The following is an 11730-nucleotide window of genomic DNA, read 5'->3' as shown; positions in this document are numbered from 1 at the left end:
TCACCGGCTGCCCCCACTAGACACCAGGGAGTCTGAAGTAAGGAGGACAAGTATAGGAATGCATTGGTAAGTCGGGGGGCAGAGTGACATATGGGGTATAAGGCATTTCTGGAGGCAGAGTGGCATATAGGTGGTTAAAGGGCATATCAGGGAGGCAATGCGGCAAATATAAGGTATAAGGCATATGTGGGGGCAGAGTGGCATAAAGGGGCATAAAAGGCATTTCCGGGGGGGAGGGGGCATATCAGGGAGGTAGAGTGACATATATGGGGGTAAAAGGCATTTCTGGGGACAGAGTGGCATGTATAAGGCATATCTGGGGGGCAGGTTGGCAAATATAAGGAAATAACAACAAAAACATCTTTTTAAATATGAAAAAATAGTTTACATTAATTAATATTTACTAGTAAAACTTTTTTTCTTTTAGGGTAGTCTTATATTCAGGCTTTTTCTTTTTTTTCCTAAATTAATATTCAATTTTTTTGGGGGGGTCATCTTATAATCGGGGTTGTCTTATAGTCGAGGAAATACGGTAATATTTCCTGATGTTACCTTTAAACCTTTGCCCCTCTAGTTTAAGACTAAGTAATACATTTTTTGGATGTCAAGGTAAACCAAACGCCTCAATTATAGCAACAACTGATGTATTACCAAAGAAGACACATTTTTATCTGGTGTTCCGTCCAGCCTTGTGAGTGGTTTCTAAATTTTAGAACTGGATTCTTCCTGACAACCCAAATTTTGAGTCTTTTTGTTTCTAGATTAACTACAGCCTGCTGTGCATTATATACCATTGGAATGTTAATCATTCTGATATATTTTACAGTATCCATCTTTAAAACACATGTGTAGTATAAGTTTTCCAAAACTGCACATAAAGAGAGCAATTGGATTCATATCTGCATGGTGTTTGGGATATTTTTTCCAACACGTGTTAATTTATAATACGTATAAAAGGTCCCTAACAGCTGTTAGAAGCATCACATATATCACACTGTCTGGGGAGGAGGGTTGAGGAAGGTCATGTTATCTTAGAATAGCTCACATGTCTCAATGCATTTTACAAAATATATTATATGATTATTAACAATGCAGGTTATTTGGGCAGTTTGTTCTAAAATACCTTCCTGTAGAAATGAACAGCTCACAGAGTCGTATTGTGATTTAATGAAATCAGTTTTAGACCATGTTTTTAGATCATGTTAATTGCAGACTAATTTTTCAGAATCTTTTTTCTCTGCGCAATGTTAAAAAATGCATTTTAAAGTACTTACTAAGGACTTTGGTGTCCATTCTTGTTTAGTTAAGGCTGTATATGGCAGTAGATTACTCTTGGTTGACATCCTAATGTATGTTACAGCACCTATCACCACTATTAAAAATCGTCAACTATGACATATGTGTGTTTTGTTACATAGATTGTTAAATGCAGTAAATACGGATTTTAAAAGGGGATCAGATTAACTTCACATATCTGGTGAGAAAATCGGACGGGCTTAACGCTGCGCAGGTGGTATTTCAGCTATGATCGTGTGAACACAAGTTGTGATGCCAGATGTGTTTTTGGTTCATTTTACACTAGCTAGAAGCATTTACCCTGGGTTCTTGCTCATTTACCTACAATTTGGAGAGTCTCCTAGCCCTACAATAATATATTAACCTTAGTTTTTGAGCCGTAATATAGACTTATGGTAGTGCTTTCCAGTGGGCCAAAGAGAGGTTTACCTTCTGCTTGATACTTTAGTATAGAATCCTCAAGTCTTTCTATGAGTTATGAGCTTAGTGTGAAACATACCATTCCACTCTACTGACATGAGGGATGTTTCTTGTTACTGACAGCATAGTATATTATCCTAATAAGTTGTCAGATAATGTGTGACTGACAGGTAAAGATGCTTCTTCCGGGCTTAAATATGCACAGATTTTTCACACAGATGTTATTGTCTGGTGATCTTTAGTTTTGTGCTTTGGTGTAGTGTTTACTTGTTTATAGCAACACAACAGAATACGTCATCTGACATGCACTCCAGGTTAGTAAGTCCACATAAGTGTTTCAAACATGAAATAAGAGAGAAAGTCTGGGTCTTGCTTTCAGTATCCAAAAACTTTTGAGCCCCTACTTGCTAGTGTCTATTAGTGATGTCCGGATCATGAACGAATCGTTCATTTGATCCGGTTCTTTTTAGTGATCCGGATGAGTCGGTTCACTAGACTGAACGATTCGTTTGTAGCGGTTCAGTCTGTGAATCATCATGCAGCTGTAACCTGATCCTAGAGCTGTGAGTCATCTGCAGAGCACTCTGGGGTCAGGTTACAGCTCATTAATTCTCATAGGAACGATGACTCATAGAGTCAGAGAGTCGTTCAAAGAGTCGAATGATCCGAAGAGTCGAATGAACCGAAGAGTCGAATGAACCGAAGAGTCGAATGAACCGAAGAGTCGAATGAACCGAAGAGCCGAATGATTCGAATCTTACAGGGATCCGGATCTTACAAGGATCCGAATCTTACAGAGATTCGAATCATTCAGAGAATATTACTGATACCATACTTTTATAAATAAATACATTAATAATGTTCACACTGCCCCCAGGATTTAGATTCCCCTGAGTTTGCCCCCCTTTACCTATAACTGCACCTACAGTTAACTTTATTAAATTAATTAAATTAACCCTCAATCATCAGCATAAAATTAACCCTTATACCCCATCAACCATAACTGCCCCTGAAATTAACCGTAAAGATCCCATTAACCATAACGGCCCCTGAAATTAACCCTAAAGACCCCATTAACCATAACGGCCCCTGAAATTAACCCTAAATACTCCATTAACCATAACTACCCCTAAATTAATTGCATGTACTCCAGATAAATTACCTAATAAATTGGTATGGTTGATGGGGTCTTTAGTGTTAATTTGGGGGCAGTTATGCTTAATGGGGTGTTTAAGGATAATTTAGGGGCAGTTATGCTTAATGGGGTCTTTAGTGTTAATTTGGGGGCAGTTATGCTTAATGGGGTGTTTAGGGTTAATTTGGGGGCAGTTATGCTTAATGGGGTGTTTAGGGTTAATTTGGGGGCAGTTATGCTTAACGGGGTGTTTAGGGTTAATTTAGGGGCAGTTATGCTTAATGGGGTGTTTAGGGTTAATTTGGGGCAGTTATGCTTAATGGGGTGTTAAGGGTTAATTTTAGGGGCAGTCATGGTTGATGGTGTGTTAAGGGTTAATTTTAGGGCAGTCATGGTTGATGGGGTGTTTAGGGTTAATTTAATGGTGAGGGTTAATTTAATTAATTTAATAAAGTTAGCTTAAGGTGCAGTTGCAGGTAAAGGGGAATGTAAATCCTGGGGGCAGTGATTATTAATATATTTATTTATAACAGTATGGTGACATTCTCTTAATGATTAGAATGCCAATGAAGGCAGAGAGTCGTTCAAAGATCCGGATCTTACAATGATCCGGATCTTACAATGATCCGGATCTTACAATGATCCGGATCTTACAGTGATCCGGATCACTGTAAGATTCGGATCCCTGTAAGATCCGAATCTTTGAACGACTCTCTGCCTTCATTGACATCACTGGAGGCAGGGGGGAGGATTCATAATAAAAGGGGCGGGGCCAATCGTTAGTGTGCCTGCACGGAGTTACTGGAAAACAGTAACTCCGTGCAGACACACTGAGTGATCCGAAGATCCGGATCATGAATCGGATCATTTCAGTGAACGAATCGAAATGATCCGATTCACTTTAATGATCCGAACTTCCCATCACTAGTGTCTATATCCAGGGCTTGTTTTAATTACTATTTTTTTCTTTAGTGATTTTTGATATATTTTCATCATTTTCCTATTGTTAAGAATATTACATTATTAAGGCTATCGTTGTATCTATTTCCCCATGAAAGATATCATGTGCCTTATTTTGTATTTTTGACTTGTTATACTGCATAATTACACTCACCAGTTGTAAGTCACGTTCCATTTAAACCCACTAATCTAAAGTAGCCAGAATTTGAAAGATGTTTATGTTTACAATAATGCATTTTGTTTGTTTCATTAAAGGTTTACAATGCTGGACCAAGTACATTGCCTGGATCAACCATCAATATATTATTTCCGAATCGAATATCTGCAACTGGTGCTGAAATATTTAATATACAAGAAATCATAGTAAGTGCAATATATATAGATCCTGTTTGAAAATAATAATGTTTCCCAGAATGATTGTTCAGGTCCCACCATACATTGTTTTTTCTGATAAAATAATCATAGTTTAAAAACAATATTCAATGTAGTTAGTAAACTGCTTTCTTGATTTTGTTGAGACTATTTCTCTGATTCATGATTAGGAGGGTGTTTGGATAAAAAAAACAAAACAAAAAAAAACAATGCAGCAATACAAGGCAATTTTAGCCCTATATAAGTGCATAGTTCTTGAAGGTCACCAAACTTTAGTCACACTTAACTCTTTTGTGACCAGGGTATTTTATACTAGGACCAGAACAATGTTCATGTCTTTTTTTTTATTGAGAAATTCCTTTACTTGACCCATGTCAGAAGATTCTAAAAGTTGACACCACCTAAGTCTCAAAACATCAAGGAAAATAACCCTGCCAATATACATATGTTGTGGTGGGAATTCCCCATTACCACTTAATTTGTAACTTTTTTCTTGGGACATTTTGCACTTTAAATGATTTTGAATTACCGGTACTTGAAGGTTGGCTTGAAAAAATAAGGTGGGATGATGCATATACCAGGCCTACAGATTTGTTTTTGGCCTTTGTGAAACTGTACCACTGCTTTTGAATATATAGTTTATAGTGAAAATTATGACACATGTTCAAAATGTAAGAACTAAGATTTTTTTTCTTTGTATATATTTTTTAAACTTTATATTGTGTTTTGGGAAATAAGCCAATTTAATAGTCTGAAAAGAATCTATGTGTTTTGAAAAATACAGCATGATGTGTTTAGAAATGGATAGTTAATGTGACGTACCTCTGCTTAACCTTTCGGTTATCATAGATAAATGTAGTTAATTATAGCTTTCCCTAAAGGATTTACATATTGAATTACCTAATAAGAAAATGGCACTATGATAACTGCAGTGTAGATTAGTAAAACACAATTGTATTAAAATGTAAAAATATTTAACTAAACCTGCCAAATATACTGTGTTAATGTGGATATATGGTGTTATTTGAGTACGAGACATTTTTCTTCACTTTTTGCACAGTTCTGCAGACCATACATGGGTCAGTTCCTATGCTCACCATTGGTGATGGATAAATATTGGCACTCCATCATCTGTAGACTACAGCACCCATTATGTGCAGTCAATCTTTTAGTGCATTTGATGCATAAGAATGTATCTGTTGGCTAACTATGCACCTTTGAACCATAAACTTAAACCTTGTGTGCTTTCAGAATAATACAGTAAGGACCCTCTACCAGGTTGGGGGGTAAGGATCTATACTAATCATGAGGCAAAATGACCTATGTGTCAATTTAGCAAGCAATGTGCATAGATAACACTAGGTCCCCTAATTTAAATTCACAAGGATGAGGGTAGATCCATTACTTGTACCTTATGTTCTGCAGAATTAAAACAGACTCTCAATCAAGCTGTAACATTAGCAAACTTATAACAGATCTTCACCCCTTGGGAGCTTCTTTTAAGCATAAAGTATTGTGATCTATATTGCACAGTGTTCAATAGAATTATAATTTGTTTTTACATTTAAATTTTATGTTGTCTTCAAATATTTGTGTGCCCATAAAATGCACTATTGTGGCACAATTTACAAAGCAAGTTTAGCCTTTAGATTTACAATAGTGCATAGGATGAATCATGATGACTCCTGCTATTGTCATTAATTACTATTCATTTTAAGTTTAGGGCAGTTTGCGGTAAACCTTTTTGTCAAAATATTTATGTAATTATGGGGTTATGCAAGTTCTCAGAGTTCTGTCCCCCATTTGTGAGTGGATCACATGCTATATCTAGTGAAACTTCAAGACCTGAATTTTTACTAAAACCCTGTCCTTAACATCTGTTAAGAATAACCCTATGCCTATTCCACAGATGTTGAAGTCCCTAAATGTGTTAACCTACACCATTTTTTGCTGGCATGAAATTTTCCAGGTCCAGTCCCTTCTGTTTAATAATTGTTAAAGGTAAATTCCCAACATTTTTTATTACTAGAATCACATTAAAACATAATTTAATGTTTGCAGGCATCTGCATATTAGTCATGTGTCTGTTTTCTACCTCTAGTATGCTAGGCAAATAAACCTTAACATAACTTGGATTTTATTCTTTGCTTTGTAGGTTTCACCAGATAATATAAGACACTTTTGATGAGCTTTTTCAGTTTCATATGGCAACATCCACTCAACCTCCTACAATTTAGTCTGGCAAAATAAGGCAAATTTGTCCTAGGTTAAAGAATTACTTCTGAGAATTGAATGGACATTCTCAGTACTAGAAATGATATGTATAATGCTGCATTTAGTTACTAAAGAATTAAAGTGTTGTTGGGTCAGCTCCATACAACGTACTTATTATCACATCTTTATAATCTTTATAATCACATCTTATAAAACATGGTCTAGATGACCATGAGAATGTAATAAATAGTAGGTCCTATGGTTTTTAGGTTAGCGGAACAGAGGAGATCAAACAGTTCAGTGTGTCACAATCAGCATTACTATGTGCAATCTAATGATCATGCCTTATTCCCTACAAAAGAAACTGATAAACTATAGGCCTATACCTGTTTTTAACCTTTTTTTCCTGAGTTCATTCATAAATTTAAAACATAATATATTGCATTTATAATAACAAAATATTTACTACTGTGATTATATGAATGGGCTGCAGTACATGTGGAAGGATTAATGATACCAGACATCTGTTTGAACCCACACACATCTCAGGGTCCACTGCAAATCTCCAGATGACTTTGTGGAAGAGGCACTGTTTTTGTAGGACTTTAGCCAAATATTCCTAATCAGAGAGCCATGTTTCCTTCCTCCCAGAGAATGAAGGGGTTCCTTGGACTGGGCACATAGAAGATGAAAGGCCCATCTCTGAGGCATCTCTCTTTTATCCAGAGAGTACCACTGATGATTAAATGTCATTGTAATCTTAGGTTAATTTAAAAAAACTTAGAGGGAGAAACTCTAGCAAAACTCTGTCTCCGAGCCTTTACTACTTGGATAAGTGATTCAGGAGGTATTTGCTTTTGAAGTACTGCATGATGGTTAACACATTGATTGTAGTGGAGGTTTATTCTGTATTTGCAAACTGGTAACTTAAAGTAGCTTTAAGTGCACTTAAGTACTCCAATAAAAGACTATCATTGATTTTAAAATTAAATGCAGTCATGCTGTGCAGCCAAAAGTATTTTACTCTTTAAAGCATTTTTTAACAGAACTTTGGCTAAATATTCCTATTCTTAAGCTTAATTTCCGTTACAAAGTTCAAAGCAACTCAGAGGATGAACTAGAGCAGTTACAGAATTATTGCAGTGCCAATAAGTCTTATTGTACTAAAACATCTGACAAGTGTTCTGTGCTAATGTGATAGTTCTCAGCAGTAGATTCCACCTTCGCTTGTTCCAAATTTGTACTACACATTAGTCACAAATTCCATTGTAACCATGGAAAAGTTTTTTGGGATTATACATTTCACTAAAGAGGTCCAACTAGGTTTACTGTAATTGGGATATGAATCATAACATAACACAGAAAAAAGATTTCTGGAAAACATTTTTCTCTGCTAAGGCAACAAGAGTATATTCATTCTATAAACATCGTTTCTGCTTTCCCTTCTTGAATTAAATAAGGATGAAGTGTAAAGATCAAGTTAGAAACAGTTTGCAGTAGGATGTTTGCTTAGTGCTGAGGTTTTTAATTTGTGCTTCTGATTTTCTTGGCAGTCTTCAATACTCCACTTGAATCAGAAATGTTATTAAAATACATGTCTTACAAATTCTTGTCGTTTGTCAGTAATACACAGGTAAAAGTGCTGCCTTTTTAAAATTCTGTTGACAAATGAACAAAGGGACAGAGTCTTCAACTGCATAACTCTCCCCCCAAAAAATGTTTAAGGTGACCAGGCCACCTGTCATGGGGGTGTGGCAAGAGGCAGGGATGTGCAGGGCCAATACGGGAAATGTATGGGGCTGGCACAATAAGTGGGTGTGGTGGGAGTCGTGGGGGTTTTCCCACCTTACCTTAAGAGCCACCGTGCTGTGCTCAGCTTCAGACCACCATGAGAAGGCCACATGGGAGCTACAATGGGTGCCTCTGATGCAAAACCTCAGTCATCCATTGATTTTACTGTTTCCTGGGCCATTCAGAGAAGATAAGAGAATCTCCCCAATTGACCTGTGATTCCTACTGCTGTTAAAGTCAGATAGAGGGGCAGTGCCCGAAAATAGGGACTATCCCATTAAAATCAAGAGGTACCTATATGGAGAAAGTGTAAAGGTATGTGGCCTGCATACAAGAAATGAACAGTGGAGTCTGTGCTTTACCTACTTAAAAACTGCACAGAAAAATGCACATATGTTAGAAATGTAACAGTGTACCCTTCATCTAAATATTTAAGTGAAATACTGCTCATTTTGCCAAAGTAACATTAGTTAGGCATATAGTATTTCCTTAACTGATGCATGAAATAGAAATATAGTATTAGTGCACTTTTATTTATTTTTTCTTGAAACAAGACTTTATTGTCTAATCAATAATCTAGAACTGTATCCAGGGGTGGATGGTGGATATACTGGGGTTCTCAGGCTGAGATTTAATTATGTGTTTGGGAAAATGCCATTTGTAAATAAGAAAGAGCCCTAAACCGTTAAGCCTACCTAAAACCGTGTTTAACCTTAGCTAGAAGTGTTGCAGTTTGGCCTGATACATCTTTGTTCTGTTATTGGATGGTACTGCTGGCACTTCAATCCAACATGTAGGATTTTCAGTTCAAGGACTGTGTTCACTGTAGATTTAATGCATTACATTTAATTTTATTTATAGATCACCAGCAAAATCTTTGGTGTTACTACAATTATAGAAATTAACAATACCATAGTACCATTATGATATTAAATAAGATTGACAATATAACATTTTAACAATATTGTTAATATATGTTAAGGCATTAATTATGTCTGTAGAAAAGAAAATTTTTGTTAAAAATTAATATATGTTTTAATAAATGACATTTATTTATAGAGAGTAAGCATATTCTGTAGCACTATTAAACTTGGGAGGCAATGAAAATTAACAATACAATTCCCATTCAAGTGTTATCCTTCCCAGTGAATTTCCTTCCCAGAATAGCTTTAAAGAACACTCAAAGATTCTAATTTGACAAAAAAATATTTTCTTAAAAAAAGCTCTTAAAAGATGAGGGGAAAAACAAAGTGTCAATGATAATAACCTATGTTGTTTTGTTTTTATATGCAGGTTGGCCAAGACAAGGGACAATGTTCATTCCAGAAAAATCTTACACCATGTGTGATACCCCAAGAAAAAGAAAATATATTTCATACAATATTTGGTTTCTTTACAAAATCTGGCAGGAAAGTATTGGTAAGTATGTGGCTTGAATAAGCATGCATTGAATGCATATGACCAACAGTATGATCTATTTTGCCCTTAAAGTCATAATACAGCTATTAAACAGTGTCAAGCCTAAAATATCATATGCATACCCCCACAGTGTTTGAAGGACTGTGTCGTGCGACATGGTCACTTTGAATCATTTTTGTCAGCAGTCATGCATATTAAAAATAACCAACACATTGAATTGAATTCAGCAACAGTAATGCTGCAGATGCTAGCTGTGAACTAAAATTCCCATGATACTCAGCCAGCCAGGTGTCCACCATAATGCTGGCTGAGCATCATTGGGAAAGTAGTGCACAGCAGCAGAGATTTTTTTAAAATTAAAATGGCTAATGTTAGCCTCCCTCCCAGGACCCTTACACATACACTGCCTTTACACACACCTGCCCATAAACACACGTATACACGTACACTGCCCTTACACATATATATACATGTACACTGCCCTTACACACACATATACATGTAGACTGCCCTTACACACACCTGCCCATAAACACACACATACACATACAGTGCCCTTACACACACATATACACGTACACTGCCCTTACACACACACACATATACATGTACACTGCCCTTATGCTTTACTACTTCCTCCTCAAGCGGGGCTCTCTCCACCTAATGTATCGGTTTTTCTTAGTCTGTCAATTCTTGTCTTGTCATACCCCTTGAATTTATGTATTGTATTAAGCGCTGTATAAACTGTTGGCGCTATATAAATAAAAGATAATAATAATAATCACTACGCGCCGGCTATTGCTGCATATATCCCCGCACTTGGCATTATTTGCTGGCGCGTAGTGATAAGGGAGCAGTTAAGCGAGGTCTGAAGTGACAGACCTCGCGCTCCCTAATGTTGAGCCGATTAGAGGGAGATTGCAATCTCCCAGCTAGTCTGCAGCTTCTGATCGCCTGTGCACCCCCCTGCAGCTGCACCTCAGAAGAGTACGGATCTTGCCTCACCCTTCCTCTGCCCCTGCAAAGGCAGAGACCCAAAATCGGGACTGTCCCACCTAAATCAGGACTGTCCCGCCTAAATTGGGACAGTTGGGGGAATGCAGACTGTATGTATGTTCTATGATCTGAAAGCTGCCAAAGTCTTTGTACCTTGAGTACTTACTGAATATTTTTAAGAAAACTCCTTAGATTACTTTTTCATACAAGTTGCACATGCTACATTTAATAATCTTTAGGCATGCAAGTGAAATCTAAACTGCATGGATTTATTTTTATAGGTATTTTGATAGAGGTGAAATGCACATGATATTTCTCTGTTTAGCCTAGTCCTTATTGATTGTTGAACAAGGAGAGGATATGATATCATAAATTAGACCATTTTACAAATATATGTGAATATGATTGCACTATGTAGCACGGTGGAACATCTGTGTTTATTTTACCTTTTTTGTAAGCCTGTGCTTTTGTAATTAGGAAATTCTGTCCTAGCTTTAATGTCAGAGGAAGTAGGGGGACCACATTGTCCGTGTTTTCCAGGACACATATATTTTTACATATTGCTGCCCATCCCATTTAGAATGCTGCCCTACAGTATGTGGGATGTATTTACTTACGGAAGGGAACGGATTAGTCCATTATACATTCACCATACTACAGGGCAGCATTATGTATGGGCTGGTCAACAATATATAAAGATTATATGTGTCCTGGAAAACATGGGTGATGTGGTCACCCTACGAGGAAGGGACCCAACAACTTGGTCTTGAAAACTTGCAATTTTAACTTTCATATGTTATTTAATGGTGAATTATAATAAATGAATAAAAAAATCACTGCTATAATTTTAGACCATAGGCTCAATTGGTTCATAGTTTCTATCATCCTCAGACTGCCAGTAATTTCTGTGTATATTAGGTCTAGTTGCTTTTTATTATTATGTTCTTAGTATTTAACAACAACAACTACTTAATAGTTAAGTATGTAATGGTTGGATGACAGTGTCTAGGCCTTATTCACTATGGGTCAAATTGGCCTGAGATTAACCCCAAGTTAATTGTCACTAAGAATGACCTTGTCATGATATTCTCTTATGTTGTTTTTAGGACAATCCAGAGAGTAAAATG

General features: G+C 36.6%; 1 protein-coding gene across 1 annotated transcript in view; it reads left to right on the top strand.

The window, feature by feature from the left end:
* The window catches only part of ITGA9 (integrin subunit alpha 9), a 190181-nt gene that overhangs the window by 166991 nt on the left and 11460 nt on the right, over positions 1–11730 (top strand). The window contains exons 23-24 of the mRNA XM_053466129.1: positions 4067–4174; positions 9482–9607. Coding sequence (XP_053322104.1) covers positions 4067–4174; positions 9482–9607 — 234 coding nt within the window. The remainder of the gene's footprint in view (positions 1–4066; positions 4175–9481; positions 9608–11730) is intronic.

The sequence above is a fragment of the Spea bombifrons genome, chromosome 5, assembly GCF_027358695.1.
Source record: "Spea bombifrons isolate aSpeBom1 chromosome 5, aSpeBom1.2.pri, whole genome shotgun sequence".
Taxonomy (NCBI): Eukaryota; Metazoa; Chordata; class Amphibia; order Anura; family Pelobatidae; genus Spea; species Spea bombifrons.
This window is presented reverse-complemented; position numbering and strand designations above follow the sequence as displayed.